Raw genomic sequence first — 20,857 nt, 5'->3', positions numbered from 1 at the left:
TAACCACAACCTCGCCCCTCCCCACCCCCCAACCATTCCAATTTCTGTAGGCGGGAATTATTTGTAATGCTATTCTAATGAGTCGCTTTGTGATATCACAAAGCCCGGAAAACAAACGCTGTAGTCCAAACGAGCCGTTCGTTGTAGTTCTTGAAAAGGGATTTTTTAAAAACGAAATATCTCCCTTTGGAGATGACTTTGAGATTTGTAAGTTTGAAGATCTTTTTTATGCCCAAACATACACACTACACACTGACTAAAATTAAAAAAGTGAAAAAGCATAATAGGACCCCTTTAAAGGAATGTTCTAGGTCCAATACTCAAGTTTGTAAAAAATAATTATATGTACACTTTGAAGGTAACGGTATTAACGTCCAATGTCATCATGTCTGTTTTTACAAACTAAGAAAAGAAATAATTTATTCCTGAAAAAAAAGCATATGGATTATGCTCATTTGAAGACATGTATCTTATATAATCGTTCTTAGAATAACTCTTCACAGTGGATTACAGTGAATGTGGCACTATGGTAACAGTTATTTACAAAATTGATTTGTATAAAATGTCTCAAATCTTTACTTGCTTCCCTGTCTATTCTGTTCTAAACACATTTATGAACACTTTTTACCTCTTTAGATACGTCTCATTCTTCATTTTCATTCTGTGCCTTTTATCTTTGGGATATTCTCTTTTCTCTGTCTGAACAGTCAGATGTCCCCCATCCAGCCGCTCTGGATTAACAACTGAAGCCTCCACAAGCAGAAATTCTGATCAAATTATTCCAGAAAACTATAAATAAAAAGTAGAGTCCAGCATCGTCATTATAAACATGCATCGTCCTGTTTAACAGTATCTGATTAGGGCACAAGCTGTTCTCAAACACTCGAAACTGAAGAGTTCAGGCATTTCATTTGGGATTGCAAGGCAGCTCTGTATTGAAATCCCCATTACGGTTTCTTCTCCACAATTTTCTAAATTTATATAACTTTCCATTCAAAACAATTTTTTACACGTTTTTAGGTGGTCTTTATTCACTTTACTAATGGGTTAATTTGAAAATGTCCTTTACATCTACACTGGGAGTAAACTCATTTTGTTGAATGCTTGGCTTCTACTTCTGCAGCATCATTCCATGGAATCACCACACTGAAATTCAACACACTTTCTTGACAAATAATATTGTTGTAAAAATAAATAATATTGTACAATGCCATCTATATATTTTTGTACATTTCCTGTAATTATATTAATTAATAGAAAATACATGTTACCACTTTTGCCATAAAACAGGACTTTACTCAAGGAATCCCAATATGATACAATTTCCAGCATGTTCTAAACACAAAGCCTGTTTTGTACCTAAAAAACCTTTACTAATATGTCTTTTTTTACAGAAACTGTGATGCATCACACACCTGTGAATTTGTCCTTGGGATATGACTTTTTGTTGCTTTCCCTTCAGGTGATATTGATGTCTTTCTTTGCCTTTTAAAATCTAGGCTTCATATTGCTGTATGTGCTGTCCTGTTTTATAGAGGCAGAGACCAGACCACCGTACCAGGCCTGACGAGTTAATCACAGAAGATTTACACATTATAATCACTGTCACTGAGGTAAGTTCAGATTTCACATGATATCAACTTTTGTTGTGGTTGTAAGAATGAATCTCTAACTATTAGACCAGTGGCCAATTGCATAGACTAAGAATTGCTTAGACTATTCACCAGACTGGACTTTTTTAAGTCAATTACATAAATACATAGATTGGTCTAATTTGACGAGTATGATTGATCACCCTTTTGTCTTAATAATGACTAAGTGTACACAACTGGCCCCAGGTCTCACTTAATGTCATGTTTAAGGTTAATTATAACTAAATTTTATAGACTAAATTTGTCACATGGGATAACTTTTGTAAGCAAAACCGTTTATACAGTCTGTGGTTTCAGAATATATAATTATAAATAAAAGTCCAAAATCATTCATGCAGCTATTAGCTAAACATCCTTTATCTATTGCACAACATCAATGCAAAACAACTTGTTTCTTTTTTAACAGAGGTGGGACGTCCGATGGTGCTTATCCAGACATTAAAAGACGTTTGAAAAGACTTCCCATGATCCCACAACCCCCGAAGGCTGTAGAATGAGTGGCCAAACATCCTGAACAGATGGAGAGCCAAGCTGAATGGTTATGTAACCTGTCGTTCTCATAAGAACATCAAGAAATGAGCTGGTTGAATGTTTTCACATGGCAGAAAGCATTATGGGTTTCCTCACAATGAGGGAATTATTCTTCTGTTTGATCATAATGAATACACAAGTTTCACACGGTTCAAAAATTCTATGGAACATCATTTTGTTTTGGTGTATAATAATTATAAATTGTTTCACACGCATAGCGAATACTCATTTTTTTTTTTTGTCTTTTAGCGTGGTTGTCTTATGAAAAGTAGAACTTTGTTGGAAATATTCTTTGAATGCTATAGAGGAACAAATGTTAAAAAGAAAAAACTAAAGTTATAAACAAAAACTTGCTACAAAATATGAACCAATTTTGTAAGATTTACCCAAAGCACTGTGCGAAATGTCTTTAAGTATAGTTTAATATTAAATCTAGAGCTACAGTGGGTACGGAAAGTATTCAGACCCCCTTACATTTTTCACTCTTTGTTATATTGCAGCCATTTGCTAAAATAATTTAAGTTAATTTTTTTTCCTCATTAATGTACACACAACACCCCATATTGACAGAAAAACACAGAATCGTTGACATTTTTGCAGATTTATTAAAATGGTGGTGGTGGCAGCATCATGCTGTGGGGGTGTTTATTAGCTGCAGGGACAGGACGACTGGTTGCAATTGAGGGAAAGATGAATGCGGCCAAGTATAGGGATATCCTGGATGAAAACCTTCTCCAGTGTGCTCAGGACCTCAGACTGGGCCGAATGTTTACCTTCCAACAAGACAATGACCCTAAGCACACGGCTAAAATAACGAAGGAGTGGCTTCACAACAACTCTGTGACTGTTCTTGAATGGCCCAGCCAGAGCCCTGACTTAAACCCAATTGAGCATCTCTGGAGAGACCTAAAAATGGCTGTCCACCAACGTTTACCATCCAACCTGACAGAACTGGAGAGGATCTGCAAGGAGGAATGGCAGAGGATCCCCAAATCCAGGTGTGAAAAACTTGTTGCATCTTTCCCAAAAACACTCATGGCTGTATTAGATCAAAAGGGTGCTTCTACTAAATACTGAGCAAAGGGTCTGAATACTTAGGACCATGTGATATTTCAGTTTTTCTTTTTTAATAAATCTGCAAAAATGTCAACGATTCTGTGTTTTTCTGTCAATATGGGGTGCTGTGTGTACATTAATGAGGAAAAAAAATTAACTTAAATGATTTTAGCAAATGGCTGCAATATAACAAAGAGTGAAAAATTTAAGGGGGTCTGAATACTTTCCGTACCCACTGTATGTTAGTGATGTCCCTGGACAGCCCTGAATAACGGTAAATAGCATCACTTATTTGCATTTATTTTAAATCCTTAGTCAACAACATTCATCACAGTGACATTTAATAGTTGTTTGTACTATATTAAATATATATATTTTTATCATTGTTATTGTATTGTGAAATGTTATAGAAGGTAATCCCTGAAACGAGGCTCTCATAACTCTATATGTATTTTTGTAAATACAGTTGGTGTATTTATGAACCAACTGTGCTGGTTTATATCTATAAAAATCTCAACTGTGCTTGTTGGAAGAAAACAGACAACTTTATTTAGCTGGAGATCTAATGCCTACATCAGTACCTTGTTTCGTTTCATACAAATCTTGCTTTTGTATATAGAAATAAATCTCATTTGCATATTGCTCTTATACATATTTGGTCTGATATCACAATTACAACCCATGCCTTGTGTGTCATATTGCATCATTTGCAAAACACACACATCATCGTAGATTTACACAACATTAGGGACAATAACAATATCACAAGAAGACTAAATCGTATTATTAAAATCATAATTTTTTATTAAACATTTTTCATTCAGTCATAATTTAGTTGTCATTACGTACCAGAGTTATTGTATTTACTTTATTGTAGCTTTTGTAAATACTTTATGCAAGCAGTTAAACTCACAGTAAATAACAAAACTCAGAATAGTGTACAGTGCTGAACAATATCAGTATTTACATCTGCAAGTCAAAGAGGATCTTTATTTCAACGTGAGATTGATTCAAACGTTAGGAAGAAACTTGAATTTCTCTCAAGGAACATTGCCAGTAAAGTATTTATGGATTACTGATGTTCATCATATATCATAGCAAAAATATTACATTAAGTAAATTATATTAAGAGGCAGTTTAGAGGCAATTACACTGTCAAGAACAGCAATTAACGATCAATGAGATGATTCGACACACCAGATATTCAAATAAATCCAGAACAAATGAGACAGCTACTAAAAAGAAGCACTTAAAAAGAACAAAACAAAAATAATGTCAAAAGACTAAAAACTGAAAAGAATATTAAAAGACTAAAAAAAAAAAAAAAAAGAACTAAATGAAAGTCAGTGCTGGTTATGTAGGAGTTGGTAGATTCCCTTATGGAACTAGAGCTGTTATGTGTGTGTGTTTATTTGAGCATGCTCTGCAGCATGGCAGTGGCGTACGTGGGTCGGGCCTGCCTACTCTCGATGGCGTTTTTAAGGTACTGAATTCCTCCACAGCGTTCCCAGATCTCCTCAAACTGGCGCGGCAGAATCTCAGCACCACGCTTCCGAGTCAAACCGGTCTCTTCCAGACTCAGCTCACACATCTCCATATCATCCTTACCTATCAACACAAAAACAGATGTCACACATTAGGAACTAATCTAGAAATGAAGCAATATACGGGCTAATATTATCTATGTATACTCGTGAAGCTTTGTGTCCGGTCCATGTACCATCTCAAGGCTCGGATGGGACAGAGCAAAACTAGGGCTGGGTCTGCCTCCTCCGGGGACAGCGCTTGCAGGTTCACCACCTGATCCCTGAAGGGAGTAGTATCGACTGAAAATGCATGCAGGTCCCCTACCCTCTTGATGGAGGCCAATGCAAGCAGGAGCAGAATTTTCATTGACCGAAACTTCAGCTCGACTGAGTGCAAAGGCTCAAATGGGCCCTGCTGTAGTACTCTGAGCACTAGAGACAGGTCTCAAGAGGGTATAGAGGGGGGCCGGGGAGGATTCAACCTTATCGCCCCCTGAGGAACCTGATGACCAGGTCATGCTTCCCTACCGACTTCCCTTCCATGGGGTCGTGGTTAGCAGCAATCGCAGCAACATAGACTTTAAGGTTGGAGGGAGACAGTTTTTGCTCCAACACTTGATGCAGAAAGGAAAGCACGACTCTGATCGGGCATCTCCACGCAATTTCTAGACGGACATCTATTACTGTTGCACTCGCGTCTCGCACAAAGGAGCCGCATGTTTAGAAAGCCATGTAAAATTAATGCAAGTTTAACTTTGAAAAAACATATATCAAGACTTTATGGTGGGTTTTTCCCCATCCCACTGCATCTAATGTTTTTAAATGAAAAATGTACTCTGTGTGATTGGCTTTCCGCCCTTTGTATTAAATTATGCATACATACATGATGCTGTTTTGTTTATAGTTGTTTAAGCAACTTAATTATAATTGGTTTATAAACATTATTTTAAACATTATGCACTTCTTTTTCGCAGATAGTCATGTTATCTTATGCTTTGAATGATGCGCCCTCTTGTGGCCTCAGGAGAGAAGCCAAAAGCTTTTCTTCACCCTAACTGAAATTATGCATTTTATATAATTCGAATTTTGATAATATTTAAGTACAAAATTCGAATTTAGTTTTTCAGGCATTTTGACAGCCCTACTTCAAGGCGTAAGCGTGTCTCGTAGACGGTGCTCGCGCCAAAGTGATGGTGTCTACTACCACTTGGGGTACCAGAGGTCTGGACGCGGGTGCCACAGGATGCCCCATCTCTGAGTCTCAGTAGATCCTTTATCAGAGGAATCCGGCAGGGAGGGGCTGTCACGAGGAGCATTAGTTCTGGGAACCAAGACCGATTGGGCCAGCCACAAGCAGGACCGGCTTCTCGTCCTCCCTGATCTTGCACAGCGTCTTTGCGAGAAGGCTAACTGGGGGAAATGCATACTTGCACAGGCCCCACGGCCAGCTGTGTGCCAGTGCGTCCGTGCCGTGTGTTTCCTCGTTCAGTTAGTAAAACAACTGGCAGTGAGAGGTCTCTGGAGAGGCAAACAGGTCTACCTGAGCGTCTCCGAAACGTCTCCAGATCAGCTGGACCGTCTGGGGATGGAGTCTCCATTCTCCGGGAAGAGCAGCTCATGACAGCTCGTCGGCCAAATGGTTGAGCAGGCCCGGATTGTGAACGGCACGAAGCAATCTCAGATGCTTCTGACTTCAGAGGAGGGGGTGGCGGGCGAGTTGCGATATGTGACGGGAGCGCAGACCACCTTGTCGGTTGATGTACACAACGGTCGCAGTGTTGTCCGTGCGGAGCAGCACGTGCTTGCCTCGTAAGCGCCCTCTGAGATGGTTCAAGGCAAGGCACACTGCTAACAACTCAAGGCAGTTGATGTGCCAGTGCAGTTGGGGGCCCGTCCATACACCCGACACTGTAGGCCCGTCGTACGTGGCCCCCCAGCCGGTGGTAGAGGCATCCGTGTAACACACAGCATGCCTGGAGACCTGTAATAGGGGCACTCCTGCCTGAAGAAAGGTTGAAGGTTTGGCGGCAGGCTGGTGTAACATGGACCCGGTGAGTGCCGCGCTACCACGTCCACCTTGGGACTCGGCCATGGAGCCAGTGTTGAAGCGGTCTCATATGAAGCAGCCCGAGCAGCGTGACAGCCGCTGCAGCTGCCATATGCCCCAGGAGCCTCTGAAACTGTTTCAGTGGGACCGCCATCCTGCTCTTGAACATATTCAGGCAGTTCAACACAGACTAAGCACGTTCCTCTGTGAGGCGTGCTGTCTGTTTGACCGAATCCTACTCCATACAGAGAAAAGAGATCCTCTGCGTCGGGGAGAGTTTTCTCTTTTCCCAGTTGACCCAAAGGCCCAACCGGCTGAGGTGCAAGAGCACCAAGTCCCTGTGTTTGCACAACTGATCCTGAGACTGAGATAGTATGAGCCAGTCGTCGAAGTAGTTTAGAATGCGAACGCCCTGCTCTCTCAGGGGAACAAGGGCCGCCTCTGCAACTTTCGTGAAGACACGGGGGGACAGGGACAACCTGAAGGGCAGGACCTTGTACTGATATGCTTGTCCTTCGAACGCGAACTGCAGAAATGGTCTGTGGCGCAGAAGGATCGACACATGAAAGTACGCATCCCTCAGGTCGATCGCTGCAAACCAATCTTGCGGACGAATGCATCCGAAGATGCGTTTCTGCATGAGCATCATGAACGGTAGCTTGTGAAGGGCCCGGTTCAAGAGACACAGGTCCAAGATCGGTCATAGCCCACCGCCGGGCTGTAAAACCTACTGTAAAACCTTACTGTCTTCATATTGGCTGGAGGGACTGGCTCTATCACGTCCTTCGCCAGTAGGACTGCGATTTCCGCACGTAAGACAGGAGCATCGGCTGCCTTCACTGAAGTGGACGCCCCTGAACTTGGGGGGACGCCGGGCAAACTGAATCGCATAGCCGAGTCTGATGGTCTGAAGAAGTCAGCTAGACGGACTGGGCAGCGCTAGCCAGTCTCCCAGATACTGTATAAGTGGTACCAATGGAACCACCACGTACCTGCGGATCCTGCGGTACCCGGGACCCAGCCTGGGCAGCTCGTAGGCGGTCCGAAGAGGGGTCTGAGTGTGCGATGCAATGCTTACCTGGTTCCACGATTGGGCAGAGGGTGCGCGAGTAGGGCCTTTGATGACGCACTCGAACCGCCTGCTGCTGCCTGCTGGCATCAGAGGAGGAAGAGTGTGTTCCGGGTTTGGTCCGTCCGCAACTCTGTGTCCTGTTGGGACCCAGAGTTGGAGAAATCTGCTGTTCTGTCGAGATTTTTGGAAACAAAGATTCTCCACCCGGCCCTCCTCCGGGGGAGGGAGAGGTGCGTTCACTATCTCCCAAAGAGCAGTTCTCTCTCTCTCTGGGTCGCCCGTCCCAGGGCCTCTTGCTCTTCCGCTTACCGCCAGGTTTGACAGGGGGCCTGGACGGGCGGGGTGGCCTGCCCACGTATACCCCCTAGCTGCACCACCATCGAGAGTGGTGAGGGAGTAGGAGTTAGCAGGTCGGTTTCTGGCAGAAAAAGGTGCCGTCCCTGACCTGGTAAGCTCCTCATGCACCTCCGGGAAGAATGGCACCGGGGCGGGGCGCTGAGAACCAGCGTGGGCCACCCCGAGAAACCAATCGTCCAACCTAGAGGGCTCAGGACACAGTGGAGGTGTGGAGGTCTCTACTCGAGCCCTACCCTCTCAGCGGCCCGGGAAAGCATAGCCATCATTTCCGGATCCGATTCAGGCATTGCTTCCGTCCCAGAGGGTGGCAGCGCAGCCGAATCTTCCTCTCTAAAAAGCTCCGACTCACCCTCCGATGCAGCGATTGACATCCGATTGTCGGGAGGAGCGCCTAAGGATACTGCTGGTACGCTTCTTGTAGAGGGCCCAACACGTTCCTTTGGCAGCTCATCTGGTTGCGGAGTGCAAGAGGAGCAATGGTCCCCCAAGGGTTGGTTCCCTGGAGGGTTTGCCATCACTGTTACCCTCAGACCGACCATGCTACTGCCTGAAGTAGTCCTCGCCTGACTGCCACCAGGACGAGAGCTAGAACGAGGTGGAGGCAATGGAGCTCCGCCCCTTTTGAGGTAATGGAGCCTGGTCCGCAACTCCAAGATGGACATCTTCCTGCAATGAGAACATGACTCATCCACGTACACCACCAGAAATGCACAGGTGATATGTTGTCTATAACAAGACGCAACGTCGTCTTTAGAAAGATGCAATGTTGTCTTTACAAAGAAGCAACGTCGAGTTTGCCAGACGTAACGTTATCTTTAAAAAGACGCACCCATGAATGCTCTTTTAGGGAAAAAAGCTTATTTAGCGTGCTGAAGCGCACAGGGTGAGATGGTTGCCTGCAACACAAACAGGGGGCAGTGCAGCCTGATGTGTGCAACACACTCGACATGGGAAACCACCACTGCTGAAGCGCCATACCGCCAGCACCAAGAAGCTCCAAGAGTGCGCTGAACTCATTCAGTCTTCTCTGTAGAGTAGTCAGGAGCAGAACGATGTGATCGCTCGGCTCCGAAGCGAAAAGCTGAGTATGCGTTAGACCTGCTGCCTAATTATACTCGTGCTGTGATCAGCGGCAGCTGGATGCAATCATTACATGCCAATGTGCATTGGTTTGTTTAGTTACACTCAAAGCAGATTGGAATCTCGCTTCGAGAGACCAATTTCGTCGGTCAATACTGATGTGATGTCGAGAGTGACCGACTGAAAGGGAACACTAAAGTTCTATGTGCTTCTAATGAAATCTAGATTCTAATGATTCTAGTGAACAAAATATAAAATGTGAAAAAAGTACTTGTTAGTACTTATTACCGACAACAACAATTTCAGCCATGCTGTATGCAAGTAATAAACTCATAAAAATGTATTTAATAAAATAAAGTACAGTACAGTAATAACAACAAACACAAACTCTTGGGATGTTTGTATCAGAGCATTTTTGAGTATGACGGCTATCACTAAATGAGGAAATTCATTAGCCTGATACCAGAATTACTTCAAGTGCATCCCTATATTAAGTAAGCAAATTGGACTAAAAAAATAATAATAAACCCCCAGTGTTGTGGAAGCTATTGCTGAAACTGTAGCTTGTCAAGCTACTCATAATTTAATACAATTCAAAACAGTTAAATGTAATCTGATTATATAATTTAATATCATGAATATAGAATTTTTCTTTTCAAGTAACGTAATTGTTTATTAGTAATAAGTCTTCTTTTTTTGGCAAAAGACAATGAGGATTTCAATAACAGTAACTGCATTAAACAGATACTGCTCCTATGTGACTCATATCTTTATGACAGTGTGAACAGCACAATATTTTTTATTTATCACAATATCACAATTCAGATTTGGGATACTTTCATACGTGGTCCTAAATCAGATTCAGGTCTGATGTTTGCAATGAGACCTGAGTTAGAATGGTCATATCATTCAAGAACGACATTCGTCATAATTCTGTGCTGATGGGAGTCACTCCAATGATTTTACATACCGCGATACCGGTAGTTCTTTGATCACTCGGTGAATATTACAGACAGTTGTGGATGTATTCAGTGGAAAGACAGTGAGGTGTTAAACTCTTAATTATTACAGTGACAGCTCCACAAGCTAAACATAAGGGGTCGAACAGTAAATATTTAAAAACTTTGCACTCTTTTTCCTCATCTTTGCCCTCCTTCACTGGATTCACTGGCTTTTGTGGCACATCAGCTTATAAATGAATTCACAAACCCTTACTTGAGTGTGCTTCATGCCGTATTGTTATCATGCCTTTTGCACATACGGGTCAGTTTAGGACCGTCATTCGTTCACACTGGAATCTGATATTGGCCATATTTTAAAAAAAGACAATGTGAACAGCCAAACAAAAAATCGTATCTGAGCATTAAATGGTAATAGAGCACTAACACTTGCAGTGTGAACACAGCCTATTTTAATTCACCTAAAACTGATGAACAGTTACATTTAACTACACATTACTATATTAAATAAAATTATTTCTTAATACAAAATGCTGAGATTGATCTGAAAGACTTTCCTCAATACACTCGGCTGTAAAGGTTGGCATATACTGTAAAACAATTCAGCCAAAAAGTAGTGATGTAATGAGTGATGCTGCTCTCCACCGATCTCATAATTTTACAATTTTGGAAAAACTGATGCAGTTACCAATGTACTGAGTATCTCTATCAGAAACACAATTCACTGACACCAACAGCTTCTCTCAAGAGCAAATGTAATGCTGTGAGAAATTAAAGTGAGGTAACAGCAATGAACCGACATCTCCAAATGAGAGAAAAAGATGACAGTGAAAGTGAATCAGACCTGCCACCAGCAGAATGGGGTGTTTATCCGGGTGCAGCTCCATCTGTCTGGCAATCCAAGGCCCATCAAAGTGTGCGTACCACCATCCTTTCTTGTTCTGAGGGTCTTTGTATTGGTCTCCTGGTCGGATGAAGGGAATGCGAAAGAAGCGCTGCTGTCTGTTCATGACGATCTCTTGCTGCCGGGGCAGGACAGGCACAACCGGGTTCTGCTGGGCTGGAGGAGGACAATGGGATGACAACAATAGCATTAATAGTGTGTGTGTTAATAGTGTTACAAAAAACATCTCCAGAGTCTAAAGTTTGGCGCCAACCAGCCATAGCAAAACTTATATTATTCAACTATTAAAGTAACCAAAAAAAAGTATCAAAATTTCCACAAAAATTTTAAGCAGCACAACTGTTTTCAACATTGATGAAAATAATAATTTTTTTTTTTTGTTTATATCAAATCAGCATGTTAGAATGATTTCTGAAGGATCATGTGACACTAAAGACTGGAGAAATGATGCTGAAAATTCAGCTTTGATCACAGCAATAAATGACATTTTAACAGATATTCACATAGAAAACTATGACGGTATTTTAGTGCCACGTAAAAAAAATAAAAAAATCTTAAGATTACGAGATTAAAGTCGTAATATTTTGAGAATAAAGTGGAAATTACGAGAATAAAGTCGAAATATTACAAGAATAAAGTCGAAATATTATGAGAATAAAGTTGAAATATTACAAGAATAAAGTCGAAATACTACGAGAATAAAGTCGAAATGTTTCGAGAATAAAGTCGAAATGTTTCGAGAATAAAGTCGAAATGTTTCGAGAATAAAGTCGAAATGTTTCGAGAATAAAGTCGAAATGTTTCGAGAATAAAGTCGAAATGTTTCGAGAATAAAGTCGAAATGTTTCGAGAATAAAGTCGAAATGTTTCGAGAATAAAGTCGAAATGTTTCGAGAATAAAGTCGAAATGTTTCGAGAATAAAGTCGAAATGTTTCGAGAATAAAGTCGAAATGTTTCGAGAATAAAGTCGAAATGTTTCGAGAATAAAGTCGAAATGTTTCGAGAATAAAGTCGAAATGTTTCGAGAATAAAGTCGAAATGTTTCGAGAATAAAGTCGAAATATTACGAGAATAAAGTCGAAATATTACGAAAATAAAGTCGAAATGTTTTGAGAATAAAGGTTCAAGTTATAATATTTTGAGAGTATATTCTAGCCTTTTGCACATGCAAATGGCCCGGATTGGGAGCACCGGGAGATTTTCCAAAGTCTCAGCTTTCAAAATCTGTCAGTTTTATAGCGAAATACAAGCAATATATTACAATAATGTGTTTTTTTCACGCTCTTTAATGTGGCGTGACAGATCGCTGTATTCACTTCAGTTTAAGCGGCATGTGAGTCTTTCCGATTACAATAATGAGACATTATTTTCATTATAAATTCAATTTAATTTTAAATTCTCAAAACATTTAGACTTTATTCTCGTAATATTTCAACTTCATTCTCGAAATATTTCGACTTTATTCTTGTAGTATTTTGACTTTATTCTCGTAATTTCGACTTTATTCTCGAAATATTACGACTTTAATCTCGTAATCTTAAGATTTTTAATTTTTTTAACGTGGCACTAAAAAGCCCTCGTAGAAAACATTTATTTTCAATTGCAATAATATTTCACAATATGACTGTTTTTACTGTATTTGTGGTCAAGTAAATCTAGCTTTGGTAAGCATAAGATTCTGCTTTCAAAAACATTAAATATATATATATATATATATATAATAGTTAGGAAAGCAGCAGGAAAAGGGATATTTTGTTTATTGTAAATATTGTTTTCTATTAGCTTAGTTAAGTGAGTGAGTTAGGCTAAATATTGGATGTTTTTCTCTTTGCATTTCATTAGGTCCTTTAGTTATGTTTTGGGGAGTTAGTCAGCTGTTGGTTTATTTTTTGGCCTTACTCACCTACGAAGCCTTGGCTTCCAATTATGTCAACTATTAAAAACAAACCCACACAAAATTATTTCTGTCTACAGTATCCAATTTGCATTTCCTCCTAACTCTAGATCCGGCTGATCTCAGTTTTTAAAGGAGATCTCCAGTGGGATTTTTCTTACCATAGTCTGTGATGGCTTTTGGTGCTCTCTGCTCATCCTGAGTGTTGCGTTTCTTGTTCTTTGACTTCCACGCGTGATAGACCTTCAGTCTGCGGTGAAACTCCTCACGACACGCAGATAACAACTCGATATCTAGATGGATATTGTAAAAAGAAAGTTGGAAACTGAAACAAAACAGACATTCACATTTTTACCCATCAATACAGAATTAAGTTCATTTCAAGCAGATAATGTGTAAGTAACAAAAGACAAGCAGATTATATGCTATGTTTCTGGTTCATAAGCATAAAAAGTTATGTGGAAATCAAAAATTTTTAACATTTAAAACAAAAGGTAAAATCTAAAATGGAACTTTCAGATTTTAAGAATGCAAAGCAAATTTGTGACATGGGGTTTGTGACTGTCTTTCTTACGCTGAAGCACACAAGACATTGTTTGAAACTTCAAGTAACGGATCACATGATCATCAGGATTTGTCTGTGCCATCTTGAGAGCAAAAGTGAGATTTGTTATGCTGAAAATATAATTTGTAAAGCAAATATCTGTGTTAAATTGGATAAAAATGCAAATTGAAGCAATTTCATGTGTGGTTTGGACTCTTGGACTGCTGTATACTGTCATAAACATAAGTAAAAAAGCAAACAAACATAAAACACAAATCTATGTCATATTCATATGCAGTCATGAAAACAACTTTCTTACCACAGGATGTATTGATGGCGTCCCGTAATTCAGCATATTTCCACTTGCTGAGTTCATATTTCTTCACATCAGCTTGAGCATTTGTGGCAGTCACCTGTGGACCTCTGAATCCACAGAAAACACAAACATATACAGTTACACAACAGATACAATTTCCTACTGATCTGACTCTTTTTGGACTCTTGCTCATTTGAGAAGCTGACGGGTACAAAAACAAGGATCTCAACGTACCAATTAAAATGTAAAAAGACAGATTATCACTACATACAATTAATCAAAATTACAAAACCCCTTCATTTTTAAAACTAAATCAAGCACATGCTAATAAACAATATTATTTAAATATTGCTACAAAAATGTCTCAATTTAATTGCGAAACACAGATGGTATCAGAGATCCGTCGAAGAAAAGAAAGGTTTACACAACAGCAATAACAGGAAATCAATTTCAGAGAAAGAAAAAAAGGACAAATCAGCATTTAATAAATTACAAGGAAGGAACATTAATTCACAGACAGAAGTAATAATAAAAGAACAAGTAACTCTGGATTCATTTTGATTTACAAAATATTGTGTGAAATTATGGAAATATTGTGATTGGACTATGAGTATGATCAGAATGATTCAAATTTTATGCAGTTTCAGACTTGAACAAGGTCATTTTGTTTTCATTTCAGTGGATAATGTTTTGATTTTTGGTTGTGTATATCTGTAGTGCCAACAACAAACCCTTCTACCCACCGAGCCAGAAGATCAGACATTTCCTTGGCCATTTCCTCCCTAAAGGACATGATTATTGGACCATGGTACATGTTAGCATATGACGTCATTAGTAAACTGCTCATAGGATTTTCCATTTTTGCATTTGACTAAACAGGATCCAATATAAACTGCCACATAGCTGTTTTGACAATTAAATATGCCTGAATGTCATGATTCTGGTGATTGTCTGCTGAGACTGCAATGGTTTTAAACACTCGACATAAGCTGCACCCATGGTGCTTAATGGAAAAAGTTGACAAAAAGCTGCTTTTAAACTAAACTAGAAATGCTCAGCAAAGAATAAAGATTTAAATAGGAGACAGTAAAAAATGTAACCTACATGGTCAAGCTCTTGAGTTTTTGTGGTGGTGGTGCAACACTGTAAAAACAGACAGGAAGAGCATTAAATAGAGTGACGGAGAAACTAATCAAAGTCTCCGCCGGTAATTAAACAAAATCCCACCACCATTAATGCTTTCTAAGAATGTTCCAGGTTCAAGACGAAGGAAAGGGGTCAAAGCATGACAAATCAAATTATGCTTGACCTTTTGATATATTCAAGCTTATTATGCTATAAAAATAAATGGTAACACTTTACAATAAGGTTCATTAGTTAACAACATTAGTTAATATTAACTAAGAATGAACAACACTTCTATAGCATTTGTTCATCTTAGTTAATGTTAATTTTAGTATTTACTAATTCATTATTAAAATCAAAAGTTGTGTTTGTTAATATTAGTTAATGCACTGTGAACTAACATGAACAAACAATGAACGACTGTATTTTTATTAAGTAACATTAACACAGATGAATAAATAGAGTAATGAATGTATTGTTCATTATTCATTCATGTTAGTTAATACATTAACTAATGTTAACAAATGACACCTTATTGTAAAAGGGTTACCAAATAAATAATGTGCTATAAAAAAATAAAAAAATGTTGAAAACTACACTTAATAGTTTAATACATTTTCTTTGATGAATACACCATTCAAAAGAATAGCATTTATTTGAAATGCAAATCTTTTGAAACATAATTGTCTTTATGGTAACTTTTGATCAATTTACATAAATTCTTTAGTAAAGATTTTTATTATTTGAGCAAAACTTGTTATCTGGTTGCACTGTATATGTGACCCTGTAGCACAAAAGCAGTCTTACGTCGCTGGGGTGTAATTATAGCAATAGCCAAAAATACATTGTACGGGTCAAAATTATCGATTTTTCTTTTATGCCAAAAATCATTAGGATATTAAGTAAAGATCATGTTCCATGAAGATATTTTGTAAATTTCCTACCGTAAATATATCAAAACTTCATTTTTGATTAGTAATATGCATTGCTAAGAACTTCATTTGGACAACTTTAAAGATGATTTTCTCAATATTTAGATTTTTTTGCACCTTCAGATTCCAGATTTTCAAATAGTTGTATCTCGGCCAAATATTGTCCTATCATAACAAACCATACATCAATGGAAAGTTTATTTATTCAGCTTTAAGATGATGTATAAATCTCAATTTCGAAAAATTGACACTTAAGACTTGTGATCCAGGGTCACATATGTGGTTTTAAGTTAAACTTGCATTGAACCCCTGTGCATTGAGCACATTCCTTTAACCTGCAGCTGCATGATTGACTGTTTGCATGACAAGAAACACTCTAACATATAAATGAATGTGTAATAGTACATGTATTGTAATTCATTTGTACTAGGGCTGTCAAATAAAAATTCGAATTTCGAATATTTGTCGAATTTAAAATAAAAATCCACATTTTAGGTGTGCCTCAGGCAGCCTTATCAATGGCACACATGATGCAATGACGATGTAAGTGTCGTTGCATTTGAATTTTTTGTTAGCCTATCCAGTTCAGCGATGCTGGTTGTTCATTCAAAATACTGCGGGAAAACAGAACATCAATGCGGAGAAGATCTTTTTTATGGCAAAACTGAAACCAAGCCGTTCACACAGAACACATATTTATCACATTTTCTAGATGGACATCTATCACTGTTGCACTCGCGTCTCGCACAAGAGAGTCACATGTTTAGAAAGTCATGTAAAAGTTCAACTTTTACAAACACGTCTCAAAACTTTATGGCGGTTTTTTCCCCATCCCACTGCATCTCATATTTTTAAATATAAAAAGTACTCTTTGTTATTGGTTTTCGGTCCTTTGTATTAAACTACACATATGTACAAGGTGCCGTTTTGTTTCTAATTGTTTAAGCAACTTAATTAATTATATTTGGTTTATAAACATTATTTTAAACATTACGCACTTTTTTCAAAAATAGTCGTGTTATTTTATTGCTTTAATTAGGGCTGCACGATAAATCGCATGCGATGATCATGTGCATCTCGTCAGTAAAGCCGGTTCTGTGATTAGTAGTAAATCTCCAGCACGTGTTTTCAGATGAAGCGGCATTTACTACACAGAGCCGTGGATCACTGACAAGCTACACAATATCGCGTTCATTATCGCAGAACAGATGAATCGCCTTCGATTATGAACGCGATATTGCGTAGCTTGTCAGTGATCTATGGCTCTGTGTATTAAATGCCGCTTCATCTGAAAACACGTGCTGGAGATTTACTACTAATCACAGAACCGGCTTTACTGACGAGATGCGCATGACAATCGCATGCGATTTATCGTGCAACCCTAGCTTTAATAAATGTGCATTAGTAATATTTTGCTTGATGCGCCCTCTAGTGGCCTCAGGAGAGAAGCCAAAAGCTTTTTCCCCCTAACTGTAATTATGCCTTTTAAATTCGATTATAATTCGAATATTGCTAATATTTAAGTGCAAAATTCAAATTTAGTTTTTTTTTGCCATTTTGACAGCTCTAATTTGTACAATGCCTTTTTTTTCCTCAGCCCACTGGAGTCATTATGATGTAAGATTGCTATAAGGGGCATGTTTAACTGTAGGGTGTGCTGGGTAAACATCTGAGGCTGATGATACACGGGGCAACTTTTCGAGCAATGTTGCCGGGCAACTTTAGTTATGGGAAACCAGGTGAGACACAGGGCCCATGACCGATCTAAAGTATCCAGATAGAAATTTGTTACCCATTCTCAGTGGGAAAGTGCCCAAGCAGCACTGCTCAAAAAAAATTGCCCGGCAAAATTGCTCAAAAAGTTGCCCTGTGTATCATCAGCCTGAAGGTATGCCATTTGCTTGGCAGCTGGCAGCGGCGTTCAGAGGGACACAAATACCTGCGCAGTCCGACTTCCACGGGCGTCTCCTCTGGGATGAGCTCAGCCTCGCTCCGAGCGATCCGCAGGGCCAGCTCTCGGTCTCGCCGCTCTTGCTCCAGCACGGGCTGTCGGGCCGTCTCCTGCTCCCTCTCCGCCTGCAGCTGCAGCTCCATCTCCTCCTAAAACACGCCAGCAGAGACACTAGTCACATATCAACCAATCAGCTGCTACCAACACAAGTGTTCGGCACAAAAAAACGCAAGCAGCACTTATGTTTTCAAACAGCTGTTATAATTGACCCTTTTCACAAGACTGTGTTTAACGGTCATCAGCATCGTAAATCCATCGTAAACAAATTATGTAAACTTTATAAAACTATACTTTGTATTATATCACCTTTACATCAAACTACAAAAAAACAGTTAACGCTAATGTGAGGGTGTTTCTAAAGCAGCGTCTATGGAAGGGATGGCAAATTTGACATCGCTCTCTCTTCTGACTGCCATTATCAGTTTCTCTCAGTTTATTTCCTTTTTTGAAAGTCGTGGAAACACTATCGTGGAGTTTTTCTTTTGCTATTTGAGCAAATGGGAATGCAAAAAATATATTTGTGGTACTCTCCCACTCACTGCTCTCGAAGTTAACCCAACTATGACGACTTCCACTGCTGAGAAACTTGCAAAAAGGTCCATTTTGTATGTAAGGTACAGTATGTAAAGAAACAACGTCTATCTTCTTCTCACAGGTGCAAAAACACTTTTTTTCCCAAAATACACAGCTGTTAAGAAACATTCCTGGCCAGGAAATTCCCACCTATCGGCAGGTGTGACTAAAGGTTTATTTTAGACCCTGCTAAGGGATGAACATGAAGGGAAAATGCAGAAGAAATAATGTGACGTATAAAGCTGAGGTCACCTGCAGTCTCCTCTCCTCCTCCTCTCTTTTCTTGCGCTCTTCTTCTTCCTGCTTCCTCTTCAACTCCATCCCGGCTTTCCTAAAACAGACAGACACATAGAAGCTTCAGCAGAGCTGGAGACGATAACGTCAGAATTAGTGACAGATCTTTTCTTCCACATTGTGCTGTATCTCTAAGTGAAATGAGTTATCCAGGGGTTAAAGCAAAAAAAAAAAAAAATCCTGAGACTGAACTTTTTTCCGGGGGTTGGGGGTTGCGGGGGCAGACACATACACAGGGTTATTTGGCAAACAAAAAAAAGAACATTATTTGAAAATGATTTTCCTTGAAACTAACTAGCAACGTATCTGCCATTGCTGTTAGCCCTTGACAGGCTCAGACTACAGATTATGGTGGGAGCAACTCTAACATTTGAAAGGATGCTATGGCAAAGTTATCGCTTTCCTTATTCAAACTGATTTTTTTCTCCATGAATATATGATTGACCTGAAGAATGAAAGCTATATCATACACTTTATGAGCTTTATCACGCTCACAGACACTAGGGGTGTGACGATACACTTAGCTCCCAAGGTGAGACAAAATGCAGATACATGGTTCACTAGAACGAGACAATGTTTTAATACTTTATGAAATGTTCAAATTACAAAATATTTGTCTTTTAAATGACAAAAAGTAAAACAAATGCAGTTGTATTTTGAAATGTTTGAACTAATCTAGTTTTTAATCGCAAAAATTAAAATAATGCAGTTGTATTTTGAAATGTTTTAACTAATCTAGGGCTTAACTATTATTTTGCTAAACAAGTAATCTACTTATTGTAATACAAATAGAAGTGAAAAACAGACTTTAATATGACTATATTTATATATAAAGTAACGATGAGGCAATAATAATTGGCCTCAAATAAAGTATCAAAACCAAGTAAATGGTTTTATTGAACAACACTGTTAAATACATAACGTAATATGCCTATATTATAACAAATACCTGCAGAGGGCGACAATGGCCTGGTGATGTTTCATGTATTTCAACGACGTTTAAATCCATTTAATTTTAATATTTGGCCACATGCAAAGTCAGAAACTTTTATTTTGAAATCGCGATGTACAGTACATCGCATATTTAGAAATATGTTGATGATGAACGTTAAGCAACCCAAACTCACCGCATGCGCCTCGCAGCTTTTTCAATGTGTCGCGCTCGAGACCCAGGCTTCTTTTCCATTCATCAGCTGCAACTCTGCAATTGGATACTAATGCACGTCTCGTGTTTATAAGAGCAAAAACTTCTGATTGTCTAGTAACGTTAGTTTGGTTGAGAGTGAAAGCAGTGTTCCTCTTTGGTAGGTGAACTCATGAACTCGAACGTGACATCAACAAGTGTTTTTAAATGTAGGATGACTATCTTTTTTTTCCAGCAGCCAAACGCCGCACACCGGAGATCCGGTGTAGTGCCGAATTCTGCACCCTGCCAGATTATGCATCCCCTAGTATTGGTAGGTTTAGGAGTAGGTGTGGGGGAGGGGTTAGGATTAGGGTTGGGGTTGGGATTACGCAATCAGGTAGCGATTTCATAATGCATAATGCATAATCTGGTAGGGGTGCAGATTTCGGCACAACACCGGCCCTGCTTGAATTTCTTTTAAAATGACAAAATTTGAAATAGTTTAAAACACTCTCAGTCCACACGTTTTCAAATGTTTTCCAATAGTTTCTCATCCACACTGAAACGTCAGAAAATGTTACATTTGCTTTATGGGGGGGGGGTTGGGATTAGGCAATCAGATAGCGATTTCAACGAGGGGATGCAGAATCTGGCAGGGGTGCAGAATTCGGCACAACAACGGCACGGTGCCGGAGAACTTTAAGCCCTGGTTATCAGAAAAGAACAATCTTAGAGATTAAGCAGACTAAATGATTGAAGGAGTCTGGCATGTGTCACCAAAGAGAAGCTTGACATTTTACTGGACAACTGAGCTAAGATTTTTTCATTATAGATCCCCCCCCCCCCCCAAAAAAAAA

At 39.3% G+C, this 20,857-nt stretch overlaps 2 protein-coding genes across 3 annotated transcripts in view; one reads left to right on the top strand and one right to left on the bottom strand.

The window, feature by feature from the left end:
- Positions 1–2,370, top strand: part of LOC107660503 (interphotoreceptor matrix proteoglycan 1-like) — a 17,508-nt gene extending 15,138 nt beyond the window's left edge. Inside the window, 2 exon segments of the mRNA XM_016449816.1 lie at positions 1,536–1,613; positions 2,059–2,370. Coding sequence (XP_016305302.1) covers positions 1,536–1,575 — 40 coding nt within the window. The 3' untranslated portion in view covers positions 1,576–1,613; positions 2,059–2,370.
- A 1,113-nt stretch (positions 2,371–3,483) lies between these two features.
- myo6a (myosin VIa) overlaps positions 3,484–20,857 on the bottom strand; it is an 89,575-nt gene continuing 72,201 nt past the window's right edge. Inside the window, exons 28-35 of one of the 2 annotated variants that reach the window (XM_016449821.1) lie at positions 18,833–18,911; positions 17,936–18,096; positions 15,044–15,082; positions 14,683–14,721; positions 13,943–14,046; positions 13,241–13,372; positions 11,125–11,340; positions 3,484–4,847 (exon numbers count right to left, since the gene is read on the bottom strand). In XM_016449821.1, coding sequence (XP_016305307.1) covers positions 4,648–4,847; positions 11,125–11,340; positions 13,241–13,372; positions 13,943–14,046; positions 14,683–14,721; positions 15,044–15,082; positions 17,936–18,096; positions 18,833–18,911 — 970 coding nt within the window. In that variant the 3' untranslated portion in view covers positions 3,484–4,647. The remainder of the gene's footprint in view (positions 4,848–11,124; positions 11,341–13,240; positions 13,373–13,942; positions 14,047–14,682; positions 14,722–15,043; positions 15,083–17,935; positions 18,097–18,832; positions 18,912–20,857) is intronic. The other variant, XM_016449822.1, reaches the window with a different exon arrangement.

Source organism: Sinocyclocheilus anshuiensis, unplaced genomic scaffold (genome assembly GCF_001515605.1).
Source record: "Sinocyclocheilus anshuiensis isolate Anshui unplaced genomic scaffold, SAMN03320099.WGS_v1.1 scaffold659, whole genome shotgun sequence".
NCBI classification, from domain to species: Eukaryota; Metazoa; Chordata; class Actinopteri; order Cypriniformes; family Cyprinidae; genus Sinocyclocheilus; species Sinocyclocheilus anshuiensis.
The sequence above is the reverse complement of the archived record's forward strand: the minus strand, read 5'-3'. Positions and strand labels throughout refer to the sequence as shown.